At 35.2% G+C, this 21,919-nt stretch overlaps 4 protein-coding genes across 4 annotated transcripts in view; 2 read left to right on the top strand and 2 right to left on the bottom strand.

The window, feature by feature from the left end:
• Nucleotides 1–4,584, bottom strand: part of LOC105312296 (cullin-4A-like) — a 5,329-nt gene extending 745 nt beyond the window's left edge. The window contains exons 1-22 of the mRNA XM_019994582.1: nt 4,126–4,584; nt 3,850–4,018; nt 3,568–3,790; nt 3,418–3,487; nt 3,292–3,365; nt 3,116–3,211; nt 3,003–3,066; nt 2,829–2,924; nt 2,647–2,729; nt 2,532–2,599; nt 2,364–2,482; nt 2,089–2,226; nt 1,963–2,017; nt 1,753–1,857; nt 1,594–1,704; nt 1,446–1,531; nt 1,255–1,365; nt 1,029–1,142; nt 813–918; nt 635–711; nt 155–253; nt 33–104 (exon numbers count right to left, since the gene is read on the bottom strand). Coding sequence (XP_019850141.1) covers nt 33–104; nt 155–253; nt 635–711; nt 813–918; nt 1,029–1,142; nt 1,255–1,365; nt 1,446–1,531; nt 1,594–1,704; nt 1,753–1,857; nt 1,963–2,017; nt 2,089–2,226; nt 2,364–2,482; nt 2,532–2,599; nt 2,647–2,729; nt 2,829–2,924; nt 3,003–3,066; nt 3,116–3,211; nt 3,292–3,365; nt 3,418–3,487; nt 3,568–3,790; nt 3,850–4,018; nt 4,126–4,362 — 2,373 coding nt within the window. The 5' untranslated portion in view covers nt 4,363–4,584. The remainder of the gene's footprint in view (nt 1–32; nt 105–154; nt 254–634; nt 712–812; nt 919–1,028; nt 1,143–1,254; nt 1,366–1,445; nt 1,532–1,593; nt 1,705–1,752; nt 1,858–1,962; nt 2,018–2,088; nt 2,227–2,363; nt 2,483–2,531; nt 2,600–2,646; nt 2,730–2,828; nt 2,925–3,002; nt 3,067–3,115; nt 3,212–3,291; nt 3,366–3,417; nt 3,488–3,567; nt 3,791–3,849; nt 4,019–4,125) is intronic.
• A 97-nt stretch (nt 4,585–4,681) lies between these two features.
• LOC100632102 (thiosulfate sulfurtransferase/rhodanese-like domain-containing protein 3) lies at nt 4,682–5,471 on the top strand. Its single transcript, XM_003382622.2, has 3 exons — nt 4,682–5,077; nt 5,128–5,290; nt 5,339–5,471. Exons 1-3 carry the CDS (start codon nt 4,720–4,722, stop codon nt 5,394–5,396), a joined length of 579 nt encoding a protein of 192 aa, XP_003382670.2. The 5' UTR covers nt 4,682–4,719; the 3' UTR covers nt 5,397–5,471.
• Nucleotides 5,387–7,187, bottom strand: LOC109581132 (uncharacterized). The gene is made up of 8 exons (XM_019994946.1): nt 6,894–7,187; nt 6,565–6,837; nt 6,397–6,491; nt 6,304–6,351; nt 5,913–6,245; nt 5,742–5,848; nt 5,561–5,682; nt 5,387–5,503 (listed from the first exon to the last, which is right to left on the bottom strand). The coding sequence occupies exons 1-8, from the start codon at nt 7,104–7,106 to the stop codon at nt 5,495–5,497; spliced, it is 1,200 nt and encodes a 399-aa protein (XP_019850505.1). The 5' UTR covers nt 7,107–7,187; the 3' UTR covers nt 5,387–5,494.
• A 1,950-nt stretch (nt 7,188–9,137) lies between these two features.
• LOC100632227 (vacuolar protein sorting-associated protein 13B-like) overlaps nt 9,138–21,919 on the top strand; it is a 33,580-nt gene continuing 20,798 nt past the window's right edge. Inside the window, exons 1-17 of the mRNA XM_019994902.1 lie at nt 9,138–10,681; nt 10,755–11,073; nt 11,211–11,993; nt 12,158–12,316; nt 14,584–14,741; nt 15,078–15,264; nt 15,419–15,624; nt 15,830–16,549; nt 16,719–17,065; nt 17,509–17,608; nt 17,664–17,738; nt 17,855–18,272; nt 18,372–18,948; nt 19,247–19,394; nt 19,478–19,613; nt 19,781–19,947; nt 21,140–21,324. Coding sequence (XP_019850461.1) covers nt 9,254–10,681; nt 10,755–11,073; nt 11,211–11,993; nt 12,158–12,316; nt 14,584–14,741; nt 15,078–15,264; nt 15,419–15,624; nt 15,830–16,549; nt 16,719–17,065; nt 17,509–17,608; nt 17,664–17,738; nt 17,855–18,272; nt 18,372–18,948; nt 19,247–19,394; nt 19,478–19,613; nt 19,781–19,947; nt 21,140–21,324 — 6,113 coding nt within the window. The 5' untranslated portion in view covers nt 9,138–9,253. The remainder of the gene's footprint in view (nt 10,682–10,754; nt 11,074–11,210; nt 11,994–12,157; nt 12,317–14,583; nt 14,742–15,077; nt 15,265–15,418; nt 15,625–15,829; nt 16,550–16,718; nt 17,066–17,508; nt 17,609–17,663; nt 17,739–17,854; nt 18,273–18,371; nt 18,949–19,246; nt 19,395–19,477; nt 19,614–19,780; nt 19,948–21,139; nt 21,325–21,919) is intronic.

The following is a 21,919-nucleotide window of genomic DNA, read 5'->3' on the forward strand; positions in this document are numbered from 1 at the left end:
CCACCACTCCATGTACAGTATGTACATTGTACATGTACAAGTGCCTTTACCTGGTACTGTCTATCTTGAAAAACCCTCTCGCTGGTTGCTATGTTTTCAGATTGCTAATGATCAATACAAGTCAGAACTGTACGTGTAGAAGGAGACAACTTACAGTTTCTTTCATTTGAATTTGATTAATTTTAATACGGAATAGCTTGTGCTTGAATGATCGATTAAATGTAAAGACATCTGTATCATTTACTTCAAAACTCTTGGGGAGTGAAAAGAGAGAGAAAAGAGATAAAAGATGCACAGTACATGTACATGTATGTCAAATTTCATCAAACATAATGGCAAGGATAAAATTCTTATGTTTTCAACACACATACATGTAACATGTTCCTATGTTGTGTAGAAAGTTTGAGTTGGTTCTGATCAAAATTGAATTTTATAGTTGCCCAAAAATTGGGCCAAAGCTCCTGTACTATTCCAATCAAATTTGGATTTTTAAAAAATTTTAAAGGCTCCATGTGCTATAAAGCAGTTCATCAAGCAAGCTTTTAAACTCACTTAGCATGCTTTGTGGAAAAGCCAGTGTACATGTACATGTACATGTACATGTACATGTACATGTACATTGTGCATACAGTACCTTTGGCTGCTTCAATAAAATTCTTGATACTTTATTAAGAGCTAATGACTGTAGAGTTCTTTTAAGTTCTTCTTCAACTACAATTTGAATTTGAGAGAAATGAGAGTACAAACAAAGGAGGGAAGGTGGGGGAAGAGAATACATAAAAATACACAAAGTACGTGTTACATGTACTGACTTATTCCTGTTGCTTGACTAATGTAAGAATATGTTAGCTGGTCAGTGTCATTATACAAGAGAAGGACTAGCCCTTGAAATAAAGACACTTGCAATTCTTTATCAGCCTAGGGGAACAAAGAGAATGTAGAGATAACAGAATCTTTTACATTACAAGACTTGTTTGTTGTACTAGCTTAGTTGCAATTCTGCAGACAGTATAGTACTGCATGTGTACCTGATCAAAGGAGACTCTTAGTACACAATTAGCTAACGAGTGCTGCCATTGGAGCTTCCTTCCACTGTGCTTGCGTACATAGAAATCTTTAAATACATCAAGATAAAAACCCATCTATGGTACATGTAGTAAGAGCCAGGAGTAGATGTAATAGAGAAACGTCATTTAGGAGGAGAGAAAGAGAAGGAGAAGGAATAAAATAAAAAGTATAATCGTACAAACTAACTTCTGGTGGTAGTAGAACTTCCATTGGTGTGTATGTAGGCCAGTATCCCATAGTTAAGACATTAACAGATAAATCAATAGATCCAGAGACTCTCTTGGTAGTTGATATATGCTACAGTACATGTACATGTACATGCACATAAAATGATAGCCAATGATTGATGTACATGTGAATTTGTGTGTTTGTATTACTTGTTTAAAGCTTGACATCATTTCTCTCGATAACTCAATGTCTTTAAACATTCCTTCAAGTTTACTTGTGAAATTGGGTCCACACTCTATAATAGTTAGACATAACAGGCAATGATGTCAGATGATGTCATCTGGTGTCACCAATTACCTTGTTTTAGTTTCAAGAGCATAGATTTCTCTGCATCAAAGGATGCACTCTTTCCTAATAGAAGACGCTTTGCCAAATCCTTCTTATAAAATGCTTCAAAAACATCTTTCCCTATACACAGAGTCCAATAGCATGCTGTATAATGGGTACGTGAAATACCGTGTATGTATCTGAAGAGAACCATCACTCTGTCTAATAATCTATCAAGCTCCTCATCAGACCATTCCTTATTACCAGATCTCAGTTGTGTATCAACATACTTTGCTGGAAAACAAGTAACAATAATAAGAGTCTACATTGTACATGTACATGTAATTGTATGTTTTAATTCTATCATGCAGTCTCTCTTCTCCCTCTCTCTAAACTGACCCACAAGTTCAGCTGGTTTATTCTGCCTCCTGTTGATGACGTTCTCAAAAGAGTCCTATAAGTACACGTGTACATGTACGTGTACAAGTAAAACATGATGTGATTGATAATAATATTGACACATACTCTAACAACTTGATGGAATTTATTTTCATTCTGAAACGATTCTTGAATGATTTTCTCAACTTTGTCTTTTAGCTCCAACAGTTCCTGCACCATTTGCTTATCTCTCTCCTGATCGCTTACTATAGCAATCCCTGATTTCTACATAAAAATATGAAAAATTATTTGCTATAAAAGTTGATTTCACAACTACACATAATGTTGTGATGCCATTTGACTGATTTGGCTCACAATCCATATGTTTAATCTACTACATACGACTTGTTGATTGTTTTTACCTTAATATATCCTCCAAATGCTATATGAAGCAATGGTATTCCATCCTTGAATCGTCCAAAGAACTGATAGAGAAGGATAAGCTCATGATATCTGTTGGCTTCAAGCAAGCTCTCAAATCCTAAAAGACAAAAAATTTCATGCTATAAAGTTACAATCACTTCATCTACCTTTGTCTAAAATTTCTTGCAAGTGTTCTCCGACCAATTGCTTTTCAACACACAGGATTAATGGCTTCCTGTAATGTAATGTACATTTACATGTAGAATTAATTCAGTGACATACTTTGTTGTTTTATGAAGATACTGAATGAGCCTGTCATTCTCTTGAGAGAGACGTTTATCAATATGACTCAAATAATCAGGTAACTACATGTACATACAAGAAGTGGGAGACAGACATACATGTACATGTACATAATGTACATGTACATGTAAATGCACACTAATAGTAAAAATGATACTAACAGTGAACTCAGAATCTCGCATCATTCTAAGTGACTCGTTATAATAAAGTTTCTCTGTCTCCTTTAGGAATTCCAACTCAAAGACACCTTGATAAAGCTACAGCAGAAAAAAAGAAAACATTAGTCCTCGATCAATGTACATGTACATGCAAATGTATTATTTAATCTTTTGTACCTGTAAATCAACAAACATTCTTAATAAACTTTTCAATAGGGTGCGATCAGCACTCTCCCCACATCTACATGAGCAGTCACTAATGGAGGTCAGTATCCATTGTAAATATTCACCTTTCTCTGTGAATGGCTGCCAGTATGCCTCTAAGGATACGGTCCCTGATCTTTGGCTGGCTAACAACATCACCAAACTGTTCAAGAGCCATCTCCCTAGAAAAGGAGAGAGAGGGATGAACACCATGCATGTATGTACATATAAGATAAATTATCATATTTATCAGCTACAGTACCAGATAGCAGGAAGAGTTTGATGAGGAACAGCAAAAGTTCTGTCAAGATATAAAAATATACTCCGTATCATTATCTGCAAAGAAGAAAACAGGATGAAAGACATGATAGTAAAATAAAATCTGTACCATTTGACGACAGAATGAGACCCAGACTCTGTCAATAATAATCATATACGAGCCTTCATCAACATTATCCCTAAAGGAGGCGGGAGAGAGAGAGAGAGAGCAAGCACATATACACCTGATCAACAACAATACGGTAACTCAATACTCAACTGATTAAATTCCGGTAAATGTACAGACATGTGTTCCTGACACTCTGTCTTAAGATTCCCGTACAGTTCAGGGGCTAGCCCGTGAGAGCAGGAGTTTTCCACTGCTAAATACAGTTCCTCCAGGCTATAGCATATCGGCTGGCTGGAGTGAATAGCTTCAATGGCCTTCTTTAATTTGGACCAAGCTTCCTTGCAATATTCCATAGGCTGAACATCAGCTCGAGCTGTGCACAAAGAAATGAGGTGTTATATACACTGTATACGTATATTTTTTGATTGTTACCTTTAAGATTTTTTATGACAATCTTTTTCGGAGTGCCCGACTTTTTCATTCCATTGGCCACGCCCCCACCACCTCGGGTCGCATGACCGTGTAGCGATATCTTGTGGTTGGACTCAACAGGAGCACTCACGGAGCGATTGGGAGATGCCCTAGAGTCCATATCATGTACCTACGCATTGTAAATACAATAAAAGAGCATCATTAGAGAATATTAGTACATAATACAGTGAGCATTAAAATAGATTGTCACATTTTTCTACTATTGTTTTTATGTACCTCTTCAGTTGTTATGCTAGTCTTGTGATGGTTATTGTGTTGGTGATGATTGTTAGAGGACAAGGGGAAATTGATTTTCTGTTGCTTGCTGGGTGGAGGTGTGGTCACACTGCTCTCGCGACGACGTCTCCTTTTCCTTCTCTGGACTCTCTGGGTATCAGCTGATGATGATGGAGTATCTTGAATGTTTGATGATGAGGCAGTGGTTACCCCGTTAGTGGTAGAGCTATGAGACATACAGCAGAGAGTGGGTAGTGAAGAACAGTGAGGGAGGAAATCGCGTTGATACGGTGAGGTGAGAGTTAGGGCTCAGTCTTTGATTATTTCTTTATGGAGTCCCAGTGTGTCTAGTTCCATTAGAGGCTTATCTTGCTCCTTCTTGTCTTGTATTAGGCCCTCCTGTCAATAACAGCTTGGTGGTATGTGTGCATCCATTAGATAAAAGGAGGAGGGGTTTTATAAATAGACCACGCCCCAAAACACCGTTTACTCCAATGTCTTTGTAAATCTCCGTGATATTACAGTAGATCTAATGAGAGAAGTTTACGGAAAAGAAATTCGTCTCTAACCACGCCTTTCTACCACATCCATAAAATGGCTGCTAGACTGATCCTCCACAGATCATTTTCAAAAGACATATTTCGACTTATTGCGATTGCAGCAACTGTTTTACCAACCAGGCAATATTCATCAACATCTGTTTTACAAAGATGTGACCTGAAAAAGCCGATAAAGGCCAATAATGTTTGCAAAACTAGTACAAAATACTGGTACTTCACTCCTTCATTAAAGTACTCAACAGATCAAGATATTGAGCTTACCTGGGTCGATGTTGGTAGCACAGAGTTAAAATCGATGCTGGATAGTGGGGATATTCAACTCATTGATGTGAGGGAGCCTCAGGAGCTAATCGATGAAGGGATCATCCATGAAAGTGCTGTAAATGTCCCACGTAAGTTACATATTTTTGAATTTAAAAATAATGATAAATATGATTTCTAGTCGGTGATGTTAGTGAAGCTCTTACAATGACTAATGAGGAGTTCATTGCTACATATGGTGCACCCAAGCCATCGGTAGAAGACAACAATGTTGTGTTTCATTGCAGATCTGGTATTAGGAGCAGGACAGCAATGGCTCTTGCAAATGAAATAGGATTTAAAAAGTAAAAAAAGCAGCGTTAATACGTCCCAATGATTTATTTTTGTCACAGAGTCAGACATTATTATCCTGGTCTCTTGGGCTGGAAAGAGTTTCAGGGTTCAAGTTGAATAATTGAAATTAAATTCTGTATAATACACAACATATAACATTATTGATTTGAAGCAAAAGGGTTTTGATTATAATAGCGGCCATATTATATTATTTTTCATTTTTTCTAAAAAGAGACAAAAGCCACAATAATTTTATTATATCCATGTACATGTTGCATTACTTTCTTCTTCTTTCCTTTTCCTTTCTTCTTGCCACCAGCAGTACCAGTCAGCTCCATTAGCTGACTAAAGACATCTGTACACATCCTGTTTGTGAGTCCAACCTTTATAGCTGGCAGGCCAACTATTGTAACACATATTGATTAATTTTGTTGGTGTTTTTCTCAAAATAGTGTCAATTACTTTCTTTCCTTTGTTGTAATGTTAGCATTAGTTCTCGAGCAGCTGCGTCTCCTATGAGGTTTCCCTCTAGTCTCACTTCTTCAATGCTCTTGCTCCTTGCCAGCCACCTTTAAGCAGAGATTAGAAGTTGTGTATTCATAGAAGATGCACATGTACATGTACAGTATATACCTTCCCAGTATTTGCATGCACATAATTGGTGCAAATACTCCTCCTCTTCCACATCCGTCAATCTCATTATCCTGCAAATAAAGTTTTCCTAAAAGTGGCATGGATTCGCTTGTCTCTGCTACAACAGCCAAGCAACTGAGTAGAGCTTGTACTCCCCTGCTCTGTAACGTATTTCCTTGGATTCCAAGGTGTCTTATTTGTGATGCTGATATTAATAGTCCTAAAGGTTCTCCGCATTCAGGAGTCATGTGACAATAGTTTAAATTAAGAGAGAGTAAAGTCAGACAGTCCTTTAAATTTTGACAAAGAACATCAACAGCATCTGCACTTAGCCTATTACAAATGAAAGACGCATAATTATTATGCATAATATACATCATTCATTGCATACCTATTGTAATCTAGTGTTAAATGCACAAGTTGACTTTTTACAAATGATCTATTAAGCAAATTAAGCAGCTGGTATCATGATATCAATGTGTACCTTGATAATCTTTTAATGCCCCAAGTAGTAGGATAATTCCCAGTTAAATCCAACACTCTAATTTGAGTGCCAACAGGGCTGGCCATAAACAGTGCCTATAAAAGGAAAGTGGCCCAATTTACAGCATTAGAATAATGGAACAAGTGCTAGAGATGATAAAGAACTAACCAAAGACACTAAATCCTCTTCAGCAAGTGGCATGTACCACAAATGCAAGCATCGAATGTAATGATACTTCACTTCACCAAAACAGCGAAGTAATGGCTTTAACTTGATTTTAGGTGACATTGTACTAGCTACAGCTGGCACTGCTGGAGCCACTTCAGGAGCAGTTGCTGGTCCAGTCACACTTGGGCTGCTTCTCTTTTTAGCAACGACACCTTTAGAGCTAGAGCTAGGAGCAACTGTCATTCTCTGAGATGCAAGTGGGTCAAGAATAGCCTGTTACAGGTGTATTACTACACTTTAAAACTATGAGAGTAATGTATAATTATTACTTTAGATAAAGGTTTCTCCTCTTCTATGCATTCCTTGAGACTGCTGACTAGGTAAGTTCCAGTTGAGCTTTCTTCTTTTGCACATGTTGAAGTGTATAGTTTAAGTAGGTCTTTTGTCTTCTTGATCATTTCTAGTCTCTCTTCATCATTCTGGCCTTTCTTCTTCCCTTTCTTTCCGCCTTTCTTCTTTCCTCCTTTCTTCTTCTTGGGCATGTCAGTCTTGTCTTGCTGTTTGACGATGTTGTTATGGTGAGCAGCTCCACCCAAACTACGTGGGCGCGCGGCGAGCACTAAGAGGGTGTGGTCACAATAAATAAAAAATGGTGGATCGAGCAAAACCCGCGCGCCCGCGCATTTTTATGTGGTTGCCAAGCTATTGTCGCTAAGTTACTGTTGCTAAGTTACTGTTGCCAGGTTATTGTTGCCAGGTTATTGTTGCTAAGTTACTGTCGCCAGGTTACTGTTGCTAAGTTACTGTTGCTAAGTTACTGTTGCTAGGTTACAGTTGCTAAGTTACTGTTGCTAGGTGACAGTTGCTATGGTTACAATTTCTGCTTCGCCCACACAATAAATTTTTAATTATTTTTTACTAATTTTTATTTATTTTTTAGAATAAAAATCAAGTTGTTTATTGATTTTTAAAATAATTTTATTATCCTTTCATAACAATAATTTTTTATTATTTTTTGTTGTTTATTATTTTATTTTATATTTTTTTGTTTTGATTAATTTATTTTAATTTAATTTATTTTTATTGATAATTTTATTATTATTATTATTATTATTATTTATTTTAATTTTTAAATTTAATTTTATTTATTTAATAAAATTATTTATTAAAATTACTAATAATTTACTAATAAATTACTAATAATTTATTAATAGATTACTAATAATTTACTAATATTTCATAAATAGATTACTGATAATTTACTAATAAAATACTAATAATTTATCAATAGATTACTAACAAATTTACTAATAAATTACTAATATAGATTACTGATAATTTACTAATAAATTACTAATAAATTATTAATAAATTACTAATAATTTACTGATAAATTACTAATATTTCAAAAATAGATTACTGATAATTTACTAATAAATTACTAATAATTTATTAATAAATTACTAATAATTTACTGATAAATTACTAATATTTCAAAAATAGATTACTGATAATTTACTAATAAATTACTAATAATTTATTAATAAATTACTAATAATTTACTAATAAATTACTAATATTTCATAAATAGATTACTAATAATTTACTAATAATTTACTAATAAATTACTAATATTTCATAAATAGATTACTGATAATTTACTAATAAATTACTAATAAATTATTAATAGATTACTAATAATTTACTAATATTTTATAAATAGATTACTGATAATTTACTAATAAATTACTAATAAATTATTAATAGATTACTAATAATTTACTGATAAATTACTAATATTTCAAAAATAGATTACTGATAGTTTACTAATAAATTACTAATATTTCAAAAATAGATTACTGATAATTTACTAATAAATTACTAATAATTTATTAATAGATTACTAATAATTTATTAATAGATTACTAATAATTTACTAATAAATTACTAATAAATTATTAATAGATTACTAATAATTTACTAATAAATTACTAATATTTCATAAATAGATTACTGATAATTTACTAATAAATTACTAATAATTTATTAATAGATTATTAATAAATTACTTTATTAGTAATTAGTAATCTTATTTTAATTAGTTGTTGTCATTGTTATTATTATTGTCATTGTCATTTTAAAAATAAAAAATAAAAATAATAAAATTAATTTAAAAAAATATATTAAAATAATATTAAATTATTTTAATTTTAATAAATTTAAAATAATTAATATTGAATTATTTTAAGATTAAATTAATAAATGAAATTAATTTAAATTTTACTTAATTAAATAAAACCAATTATTATTTTCTAAATATCATTTTATTAATTATTTTAATTATATAAAAACTAATTTTAAAAATTAAATTTATTTAAAAAATAAAATAATAATTTTTTATGCAACCTAGCAACTGTTGCTAAGTTACTGTAACTTAGCAACCGTTGCCAAGTTATAGTTGCTAGGTTACTGTTGCCAGGTTACAGTTGCTACGATACGGTTGCTTAGTTACAGTTGCTAGGTTACTGTTGCCAGGTTACAGTTGCTAGGTTGCTGTTGCCAGGTTGCTGTTGCCAGGTTACAGTTGCTACGATACGGTTGCCTAGTTACAGTTCCGATCTGCCCCGCCCAATTATACTAGTGGCCTCTCCCCCAGCCCGCGAAATAAAACCCGCCACGAGGAAGGAGCATGTTGGAAGGCTACATCACTCCTTTGCTTACCTCTTACCTCAACAAATATATCAAGAATATCAAGCCCTCAGACCTCAAGCTCTCATTTTGGGGAGGAGATGCCGTCCTGACCAACCTCCAGCTTAAATTGGACGCCATTGAAGACTCCCTCCGCTCCCTCGGTCTTCCCTTTGAACTAAAGAGCGGCTCAGTCAAACAACTAACACTACACATTCCATGGACCGCCATAGGCTCTGAGCCAATAATAGCTTCTTTTGATTCCGTGGAATGCACTATTAAACTGCACAATTTCTATCAAACCCGCTCCCTTTCTTCTCCAAAGGCATTCAAAGAAAAGGCCACGCCTACCGAGACCACGCCCTCTCAACCTTTACCTGATCCCCAGCAGCAGGCTGGGACGGCACCAGGCTACATAAGTGGACTATTGAATCGTATAACTAATAACGTTAGACTAAGAGTCACTAATTGTTTATTGAAAATCATCGAAGAACATTGCGACCTTCAGTTCTCTATCTCCATAAAAGAGGCGGAGTTTATGACTGCTAATTCGTCATGGCAACATGAATTCATCTACACTGATCATCTTGCGAGCACTAGTGATGAATACTCGCTTCACAGGGTCTGCCTGGTTACCGGGGCAACCGTCTGTCTTGATGTGATTGGTGGGTGTGGTCAAGTTGAGGAATATGACGAGCCTTTTCTTGATGGATGTGCTTTTGAGTGTCGGTGGAAGATTGGTTATCGTGAGAAAGCCGTCACTGAGAACAGGTTTGAGATACTCTCAAAGGATCTTGAATTCTCTGTCTCTGAAAACCAATTTGTTTTATTCATTCATTTTCTTGACTGGTTGATGGGTCTCTATTACTCCATGAAGAAGCTAAGAGGAAGGGACGATGATGCGAGTTTTGAAAAACAAAAGGAGGAGACAGAGAGAAAAGAAGAGGATAGTGATCCTGCACTAGAGAAGGAGAGTAGTGTTGAAGACAAAGAGAAAAGAGAAGGTCCTTCATTAGAAGAGAGCACTGAAGCTGGCTGGGGCTCTTGGCTAATGTCCTTTGTTGCTCCTGATGAAGGTGGGAAGGATGATGTACAGGCCACACCTCTCACTCCACCCTCTCTCTCGCTGGGTTTTTATGCAAAGTCTATAAAGATTGACTTTAGAGTCTCAACTTTTAAGAAGCAACGCCCATCAGTGTTTCTATCCCAGATGAGGAAGGGATCCTGGTTTCGAGTTATGAGTCTGAGGTTTTCTGGATGCATGTCTCGTGTCGATCGGATTCCATCCTTGAAACACTTGGGGGCTAGTGTTGGCATAATGTCTGTCAATGGATGGATGGGGGGAGAAGGTGTGGAAGGCTGTACTTGCGGATTGGTGGCCATGGCAGGGAAAAAGCACAAGAAGATTAGAGGAAATGAAGAAAAAATGGTAATTTAACTTGATTCTAAGTTTGTCCCTTTCTAACTGATCATTTCTGTAAATTTCCTTCTCTTTTCTGTAGGTTCATGTTTATTCATTGGGTAGTCCTTCACCAATTGATGTCCAACCACTTTTGAATTATTCACTTTTTGATGAATCCCTTCACCCTTCTCCTCCCCCTCCTCGTCATTGGTTGGAGTATAAACCAGAGTACCAAGGGCTGTGGTTCACGTACGATTATTATGATTCTGCTCCTCCTGAAAGAGAAACTGAGACTTGTCAGGAGACCCTCAAACTAGGAAAACATTCCTTGATACTCTCACTTGACGTCATGCACAGGTTGGATTTCTTTATCAATAAGTTTAGAGTTTCACTTGAGGCCACACCATTAGTATCTCAAGGTAATATTAAGAAATGCAGTACTTGTATTTTTTTTGTGTGTGTACTATTTTCTCCTATGTGTGTACTAACTTTTTATTATCATGATTTCATCAAAGTGATACCATTGTTAATCCTCTTATTATTTGTTTTTTTATAGGTTTAATTGTATTAGGTGATCCTGTTGCCAAGACAATGTTAAGTATAACGTCAGATACAACATTGATTCATCTTCCTCTGAAGTGCCACATCTCATCAAGCGATTCAAAACCCACCACCTCTCTCATTATAAACAGAGTCGATGCTGAGGTTACCATGGCAATGTACAGTGGTAATGCGACACCCACTGACCCTCAGACATTGCACTTGGATTGTACTATAGAGGAAGTGACATTTAGTAGTGTTGAGTGTAGCAATGATAGCATCAGTCACATTACTACTGGTGTATTAGTGACTGATCGATCCATTCTATGTCCTCAGTTATTATTAAGTGTACATAATAAGACTGATGGATCCTTACAATCTAGTTATTATCATTTCAAAGCTCCTGAATTAAAAACTAACCTCACATTCGGTAATCTTAGTCTCTTTTTTACAATAGCTGCTTCATGGCTGTCATCAACAGCCTCTCTTCATCCTCCTCTTCCAGCTCCTAGTGAGAGGCATACAACTGATAGATTGATATTATTACTGAGGGGTATCACTGGAGAGTATTCAAAATCTGTTTCAGAAGGAACCCTGGTCTCTTGTTGTTTGGGAGAAGTTCTTGTTCATTTTATAAGTTCATCAGTGTCATCCGCAGTTCCAGTCATTCAGTCTCCTGCTCCTATTAGCTCTTGTATAAAATCACTAGCTGATAATGCTCTTCATAATGTTGGTTCTAATGTGTCGTCTTCTCTGGATGGGAGGGTATTTGAAGTCTGTCTTGTTTGGCCTAGAGAAGGTATGATTTTGGGTTCCTTTTAAATAAGCATTTCAGCAACCTTCTTTTAACATTGTTAAGTTGTTACCTGATACAAGATCAATGTTTATGGCAGTCATGCATACACATATTATGCAATGTATAGTTTTCTAAGTGTCACAGTTAAATCTTTTGTATTTCAATAGAAGGTGTTCCTTTACTTGGACTTAAAGTAGGAGGCATTGCTATGTACCTACCTCATAACTTGCTAGCACAATTTGAAGAATATGCTAAACAGCTCTTGGAGATTTGGTGTATATTTAAAGATGATCAAGAAGAAAATAAAGCCATTCCTGCATTTACCCGTAAGTCAGGGGAAACTGGGACACACATGTTTACATGTACCTCTTTTATAATTCATGTACATGTAGTATTGTGAAGAGAGTATTCTCCTTTTTTTCATTTGTCAATAATCATTAATTTTTGTTGATAAGTACTACTATGAAGTATGAAGGCTATAAGTTTTTGCTTTATATTTCTTGGCTTACTGCAGTGTTTGTCCATGTGGTTCTCTTTAGTGGGTTGCATTGTGTAAACAGCTGTATTAGCCAATTCAAGATGGAGGGAGAGAATTGCAGTGATGGTGATGGGGTAGATCAGAGGCGTATTTAGGGGGGGGCTGAGGGGGCTTGAGCACCCCCCTCAGGGCTGGGCTCAGAAAAAATTACTGAAGTCCTGGACTCTTGCATCACTACCAAGCCTCTTAACAAAGTTATCTAGCCCCCTGATCATTATTTCAGCAGTTTCCAGTGCTTTAAGGAGCAATCAGAAGTACCAGTAACATAGCAGTATGCTTGAAATGATCTTGGGCCCACCCGTAATTGACGAAAATGCAGGAAAAGGCCGTTTTACCGCCGTAAAAGTGGGTGTGGCCAAAATTGCGGCGCGCTTCGCGCGCCCTTAGCACCCCCTTTCCCAATTCCTAGATACGCCCCTGTAGATCTTGTCTCTGCTACTGATACTGATGATTTTAATACTGTCATTGGCTCCTGTGGAGTTATATTGTGCACCATAGCACTCATCTTTGCCCTCTCTAGTAAATTCTATAAAGACATAGTACAGAGAGTGATACTTATCAAACTAATTGTAATGATACTGTTTTCACTGACATTGATCCTCTCCTTCTTGTCGCCTGAGTATTATAGAGATTACATCATCTACATTGTCAATGGTTCATTTCATAAGGTTCTCATTCACGTACACATCTCGTATCAAGCACGCATCAGCTTGTATTGGATTAACTGCTTTCTCATGTTCTGGCTTACCGTGACCCTCTTCTCATACATTGTCTGTCTCAAGAAGGTGAATGGTATGAGGCAGTTGAAACTCATGATTATCACTTTTATCCTAATATTTGGAATCCTTGTCTTATTTGCTGTCATTGTCAAGTTCTCAAATTTTATTTGCAAATATGGCTATATTTTCTTTTTTGTCTCTCTGTCTTTCTTTGGTGTTGTAAACCTCGTGACTTTTGTGATGACGATACTAATACTTGCGACAGTTTGTAAGAGGTCTTTTGCTAGAAGCAGTGAGGATGAAGCTCCTTTACTTGTGAAGAATAAATGGAAAAAACTTCTCAAGGAATTGCTGCCATTTGCAGTCTATCCGATGATCAGTACATTACTTTATTTGACTTTTGTTGCATCTGTGTATTCAATTGAAGAGGACCTGTTATTGCTCAAGTATCTTAGTATGGATTTGTCTGCTCCGCTAACTGGTACTGTGGTTTTTATACACGTCTGCGTATTGAATCAAACAAAGAGGAAGGAGAGAATGAGAATAGCAAATGATGAATTTATTTTTAATGATGAAGATGTGTTCACGAGAGAAACTGTTGGTGCAACTAATGCACAAACAGCTTACACTTTCACTAGGACATCAAGCATACATGTACCGATGATACCTAATGCAAGATGATACTTAGGAATAAATATTATACTTTTACTTTTGTCTTATTTTAGCTATGCAATTAGTATGGCTTTCATATAATTAATTGATGATTATTTTACACAGTATTATACCTTATAGCACCTATTGCTCCTTACCTTGCCTGCTAAAGCACTACGTTGCAACTATTTATTAATTAGATTTTTAAAAGTTGCATAATAATCATGCTAAAGTTGACCAAAGTCTGACTTTGGCCAAATTTCACCAAAATTGACTAGGAGAAATTTCTCCATTTTTATAATTTTTTCTAATACATATACATGTTTTTATGTTGTGTAGCAAGTTTGAGCTGATTCTGACTAAAATTAATTTTTATGAATTTCTAAAGCTGCTCAAAAATTGAGCCAAAGTCCCTGTACTATAGTACAGTGACTTTGGCCAAATTTGGCCAAATTTGACTAGAAGAGAATTTTCCAATTATTATATTTCTTCTGATACATTCTCATGTACTTCTGTTGTGTAGAAAGTTTGAGCAGATTCCGATCCAAATTGGATTTTTTTTACAAATTTTTTGTTCCTCAAAAATTTGGCTAACAACCAGGAAAAATTTCATTCTGTTACATATTTCATATACTATAAACTAGTCGATTTATTTATCCATAATTTATTAATATTTTTTGTTTAGCTATTGGGCACACCACTCAACCATCTCACAGCTTTCCTTCTCATCTTGATAGTCCAGTATTGTCCTCTTATCAGGAAGAAGATGAAGAAGAAGGAGAGGAAACTGGAAAAACCAGAACTGCCCAACTCCTATCCCTCCTAGAATCTTACAAACTTGATGTAAGTATGGATCAGCATGTACTTTATATGCTATGGTTATTTGTAAATTTATTATTATTGTGTGACTTATTACCGTAGAAGTGGAATATTTTACTGCCTTTATTATTTAATTTTTAAACTTTTGCGTGTTTTTAATTTTATGATATACCATAGATATTAGAGTAAATGAAATTACTCTAATATCTATGGATATACATGTGAGCTACTATAAATTAATATAACTGACAAAAAGTTAACTGGTTTTTAATTTTACTTTTTCTTTTATTGTAAAATTTAAGTCACCTTAAAAATTCCACTTTTATAGTATTTGTAACTTTTAAAATTTTTATTTGACAGATATCATGTGAGCATATCCTCTTTATGTTCTCGTTTGAGCAATTGAAGACTCCTCTACCTGCCACACCTCTTTCCTGTCTCTCTGCTTCCATTAGTGACAAGGGGCAAAGGATGATCTTGTTTGCCTTCCCAAGACTTAAAATTGAGACATCTTATTCCTCAGCTCCCCCTCACCATCACCTACTGGGTTAGCTCATTGTTTTATTTCATGATGTACAAGATGATTTATTGGCAAGAGTGATGTGTGAATGGTTTTATTAATTTTTATATTATTATTTATTTATTTACATTTGTATTATTAATTCTTTTCTCCTCTTATCTCTCCTCCCCCCATATTACAGCTAATATTGATCAACCCAGTTTAAAGGTATCACTAACTGATGCCCTGATATCTGCTATCATTAATACTCAAGTGACTCATGTTCTTAATCCTCTATCAGTCAATGTCTCTCTGGCACTCATTCAATCACCATCAGTTATTGGTGTAGTCTGTATTGGTATTCATGCTGATGTTAAGATCCTTCAAATTACAATTGATAAACAAAAGGTACTATAGGTGTAGCTCCATGTTAGCTTAACTGATAATACCCATGCATTATAAATAGAGTAATTTTGTATGCGTTTAATTTTGACATGTTTGTGCAATTTTAGTTACATGTAATTTATTACTGTATCTCCATTCATAACAAAAGTTAATTTTTGATGTACTAAATTTTTCAAGTGCATGACTTACGCTCTCTTTTAATTTTTAGGTTAAACTCTTATGCCAAGTATTGAATGTACTTCAATCATTTCTTTCTCTGTATTCTCCTCCTCCTCCTCCTCCTTCCTCTAATCCTCTTGTGTCTGATGTCTCATTCAACAAACTCCCATCATCAGTAGCTTCATCGTCACACTCTCTTCCTCCTCCCCCTCCTCCTCCTTTTTCTGACGTCAGTTCAACTTCTTTGATGTCCTTATATGGCTCCAATCCTTCTCTTTGGCTACAGCTTACACTGGGTAAGCTAGTGGTAGGCATTTCTGATTCAAAAACTCCTTCTTCCACAATGTATTTGGCTGAAGCTGATGAGATTTCATTCTCATTGGATGTTCAAGAGAAGATCAGTAGTTACCAGTTGAAGCTCTCATCCCTTGAAGCTAATTCAAGCTCTTCTAGTCTTCAATACTCTTCCTCTTTTACGAAACTTTTTTCATCCTCGTCTTCTGTTGTCACGGCAACCGTTGCCAAGGAAATTGAGTCACAGCTTGGAGTCGTGAATGGAGAGTCAAACGTTTCCTTTCCTGCCTCCCCTCCCTCTCCTGCAACTCTTCCTTCTTTTCTTCTCCTTGAGATCATTTCTCCTCATAAATATGAGTCTTCTTCTTTTCCAACTAAAGTCAAACTACATGTTCAAATGTTTGAGGGAGTCCTCTGGCTTCCACTGGCAGGAGCCATTTTGGATATTTTGGAAGAACTGAATGATAATATTCATGTAAGCCACAGGTGATACATTAATGTACATAATAGACAAACCAAAATGTGCCATTCCTTTTTGGGTCAGAGTTAAGTATATTATGTACTTAGCATATTTCTCTTGTCTATCGTGCAAGTTTAAGGACAATCTCAGTATTATGTATTTTTAATTTTGCTCTTAATTATAGGGGACTAAGGAAAAGGTAGAAACCAGTTCTAGATTGCCAATCACAGCTCACAAGCAGGGCACCAGTCTTGATAATCAATGGCCCTCGCTTGATGTGAAATTCAATAATTTCAATATATTCACTCAGTCAGAATCAACCAGTAGGTCTCTCCTGGTGCTAGCTAGTGAGGGATTGTGTGTCTCCTCTAATCTTGACTTCCCTGTCTCAAGATTGATTGTTAGTCATTCTGCTATGAGGAGACTCGAGATTGCTGTTCATGAGAAGAGGTGTCCTCCATTACCTGGTTACCAGTTGATGGTCTATTCTGCTCAACTCATTGGAATCAGACGAGAACATGATAGTGTAAAGTAATGATAAAGGATATTTTATTATTAATATTATTATTATTAATATTATTATTATATTATTATTATTATTATTATTATCATTATTATTATTATTATTGTATCTCAAAAACAGACACAACGAATGTAATATTAGAATAGGTTAGATTATTACATATAGAGAAAGAGAAAAATTATTATTATTATTATTGATTTATTATTAATAATTTTATTTTGTTCAATGATGCAAGAAGGTTGCATTGGCTTTTAATTGTATTATTTCCTTATTGTGTTACAAACCAGACTGTCTGAGTATTAATTAAGTATCTAGCTATGTACAGTATATGTACTTGAGTGTTAAGTTTCTTATGTACACGTAGTAGGTATTCCTCATATTATAAAAAAACAATTTTCTTTTTATTTAATTTTTTGTCATGCAACAATTAAATTGCTCCTTCTTTATACAGGCTTGAAAGTTGTTCGCTGTCTTATGCATCAGATATCAGAATACTCTATTCGCCATCTTTGAGGCATCACAGTAAAGGACAGTTTCTAACTGACGATAAAGTAAGATTTATCTCACCAATGTTTGTGTCACTTCTATCATTACACTCACATGTAGTCTGTTGTTGCTACCGGGCACTTGTTGGAGCTACATTTTGACAGTAAAGTGTTCTTGTTTTGTGGAAAAGATCAGGTAAAGCTATTAATTAATATACATGCATGTATGTACACATGTATGTACACTATAATAAATTATCGGAAATACTTGCATCATTGTTTACTTATGTAGTAATTTTTATTTCTATTTAGGTTGACTGCTTGCTTGATGTTTGCAATGGGATAACATGTTTGATCCAAAACAGGTTTAATAAACATGCTCAGCCGGCAGCGGAGCCAGTCAAACAAGAAAAAGAAACCTGTTCTCAGTATCAAATATTAGTTACTGGGAAGGCCCTTAGTCTCAAATTGTTTTCTTTGAAACAGGAGATTAGGAAAGAGTTTAAAGAAGTGGAGCTCTCTCTCCTCATTTTCAACCCCACACTAATGGTGCAGTCTGTTGAAGGATCCCTCAGCATTGACCTCTCCGTATTCAATGTACTTGCCAGTTACCATGGCAGCGATAAAGAGGCGTGTCAGGTGATAGAGACGTGTGAAGGATCAATGAATGACGAGAATGGATTGAGGAGTGGACTATTGCAGGTTAAAATTAATAAACAAATAGATAAAGGTAACTGAAAGCTCTTTTTATTATTATTATTATTGTTGTTGTTATTATTATTATTATTATTATTATTATTATTATTATTATTATTATTATTATTATTAGGGATTATCCTGTCCTGCATAATCTCACGCTCATTAAGAGTCACTGTTACTCCTCCTCTCATTCTATTGATACTGAACTTCATTCAAACTATCAACAATTTCACTAGTCAAATAAAGCCTAAGAGAGGAGAAGCAGTAATGTCTGACACTAAAAGAGTAGAGCCTGAAAGAAGCAGTCTTGAATTGAAATCTGTTTCACTCTCATTTGTCACTAAGCAAGTTATTATCATCATTGGAGGCACTGGGTCTTTTACTAGTAGGGGGTCTGGTACTGTTGAAGGTTCTGGGGATGATCCCAAGGGTTCTGGTGATTTTGCTAAGGATTCTAATAATAACGATTTTGTGCTGGTCTGGGATAGTTTGAGCATTGCAGTGCCTCCTAATAAAACTATTGAGAGTAGCTCTCAGCAGGCTCCTTTTGATGTGGGGTATCATAATATTGACATCATTCAGGCCCAGATCTCGTTAGAGGGGATTGAATTATTTGTGTTCATCAATGGACACAAATCTGTCATCATTCCTTACTGTATACTGACTTCTCTCATTACCTACTGGATACCTTTGTCCGTATATGACAGGTGGGAAGCTGCAACACACTGTATAGTGGGAAATTTTGGAGGGACTAAAACTTGGCGAATCGCTAAATTTTGGTGATTTGCAAATTTGTGGCCACGTACCATTGAGCATGTGTATAATGGCTCAAAATGGTGGATTTTTATTTTGGTGAATGGCTATCATAATGCCGAATTTGCCAAATTTAATCCCCTCCAAAATTTCCCGCTATACGGTAATCCTTTACATGCACAATAATACATTGCGTGAACATGTATTTAATCTTGTCTCTCTTTTAAAATGTTTTCTCTCCTTTGCCTCTAGTGGTAGATTAGAAACCTCACTAGTAAGTGATCGGGTACAGTTCATCCTTTGTATGGCTCATGTACTCTCAGCTAATAAACTAATGGAGGACTATAATATGATATTTGGGGAACAGCCCCTGCTACACCGGAAGGATGAGAGTAATAAGGTAAATATTTGTTTTATTATGCCCCAGCAGGTGTTTCTGGTACTTGATATCTTCTCATCTTACTCTCCTGTTTCCTCTTGTAGTTCGTTGAACTCAGTAAAGAGAGAGATGAAAATAGCATGACTGAAAACGATGATTCTTGTCTTAGAGATGAGATAAGATCTCACGATGATTTGAGATCAGGATCAGACTTAATCCTGATCACTGATCCCACTCATAGTGAGAGCAAATTTTGTATTATGATAATGACATTGTAGTTAATTATGTACTAGTGATTTTTAATAGTAGCACAATGAAAATTACAAATTACAAATTTATTATGAAATAAAATTAATTTATAGAAAAATGCTTTTTCTCTTGTCAGTTATGTGTTTTGTAATCTTTAGTTTTGATACTACCAGCACCTGGTGAGGTGAGGTTTTATGAAGGTGAGACTGATGCCCCTCCTTCAATGACGTGGTCCTATAAGGAATCAAGAAGACTGTGTAGCATCAGTATACTTCCAGTACCGCTTACTGTGATGGGAGAGGAAGACTGGCCTCTTGATATTAAGGTATGTCACATCACTCTACATGAACATGTACAGTAGGAGATTAGTTATTGTCATACTGCTCGCTCTCTGTTTAGTGTAAAACATTATATACTTTTGGTCAAGCTTTAAAAATTTATAAAAATTCTAATTTTTATTGTAATCAGCTCAAACTTGCTACATAACCTTAAAATTAGTGTATGTATCAGAAAAAAATTTAAAATAGAGAATTCTCTCCTAGCCATTTTTTGTGAAATTTGGCAAAAAACCCTGTACTGTAGTACAGGGATTTTGACCTGATTTTGGAGCAACTTAAAAAATTCATAAAAAGTCTAAATGTGATCGGAATTAGCTCAAACTTTCTATGCAACATAAGTACATGTATATGTATCAGGAAAAATTATAAAAATGGAGAATTCACTCCTTTTCATTTTTGGTGAAATTTGGCCAAAGACACTGTACTATAGTACAGGGATTTTGACCTGATTTTGGAGCAACTTTAAAAATTTGTAAAAAATCTAATTGTGATTGGAATTAGTTTAAACTTTCTACACAACATAAGAACATGTTTATGTATTAGAAAAAAATTATAAAAATGGAGAATTCTCTCCTAGTCATTTTTGGTGAAATTTGGCCAATGACCCTGTACTATAGTACAGGGTGTTAAATTTTTGAGTAACTTAATTCTTAATTTTGATTGGAATCAACCAAACCTTTCTACGCAACATAACAGCATATAAATGTATCAGAAAAAATAATAAAGACGATCCTATTTGTTTCGGATGAAGTTGTAGTGTGCAGCTATAGTTATACATGTGCATGTACATGTACATGTATATTTATCTCAGTTAGGAAGGCAAGCTGCTGCACTGAGTGACTTTGCTCATTTATTGTTGCTCCCTTCAATCTCCTTTTCTCTTCTCCCCTTTCCTCTTTTATAATTACATATAATTGTGATTATTATTGGAGTCCCACAATTAGATTTTGTGGCAATCGGTCATTAGCTCTAATGCCAATAATGCAATTATGGTGGTCTGGCAATAAAATTTTTATGGATTTGAGTAAATATACTTTTGTGTCTGCCACAATTAAATATTATGATTATTGGCTTTGTAATATAATGCACTTAAGTCGTTATAGTATCCTTAGTCATCAATTTAATTAAAACAAGCCACTAATTATTCAAATTAAACGGATCGTTGTGTTCTACCATTAGGTTGTCTGTGAACTCTCATATTACAGTCTCGTTACTAATGACTGGGTCTATCTTGATACGCTTCACCTATCTGAAGTGTCTTCTGCTCGCCTACTATTATCATACAAAGTAATGGAGAGCTCCAACAAGTGGAGACTGGCACTCCCTGCCATCGAATGGACTGATGGTGATAATAATATTCACAGGTACGGGGTGAATTTGCCAGAAATTGGCTTCAAAATTGCCCCCATTTTTATGATTGACATATTGATGCGCTTATGCTATGTAGAAAGCTCCAGTTGTTGATTATGTACAGTGTAGATGTCAAGAAATATTAAAAGTGGGATTATTTCGATTGCTTTTATCATTATGACTACTTTATGCATCAAATAGCTAAATCTATTGTTATACATTGCTTATGCATGCATACATTAATTTGTTCTATGATTATACACTTGACGAATGATTTCATCCAATTTTTATTACCAACCACCTGCAACTACACATCGCTCATAATTATTATTATTAAATTCTTGTTTGGGATGGATGGCTCATACCACTCGCTCTTAATTTGCTCCAATTACGAATCGCTAGTTTCTACGAGAGTAGGTGTATGTATATTTCATCTGCCGACGGGCCTTGTTTGGGTCAATAATTTGTTACACTTGTAAATATTTGTCTGGCTATGTGCAGAGTCTGCAGTTGGAGACACATCTGCCAAGAGGTGTGTAGAACTATATAGAGCAATAATATAGCCGTTATTACATTGTATGTATAGTGTATTATTAATTGCATTTGTTT

The sequence above is a fragment of the Amphimedon queenslandica genome, unplaced genomic scaffold (genome assembly GCF_000090795.2).
Source record: "Amphimedon queenslandica unplaced genomic scaffold, v1.1 AMPQUscaffold_13520, whole genome shotgun sequence".
In the NCBI taxonomy this organism is placed as follows: Eukaryota; Metazoa; Porifera; class Demospongiae; order Haplosclerida; family Niphatidae; genus Amphimedon; species Amphimedon queenslandica.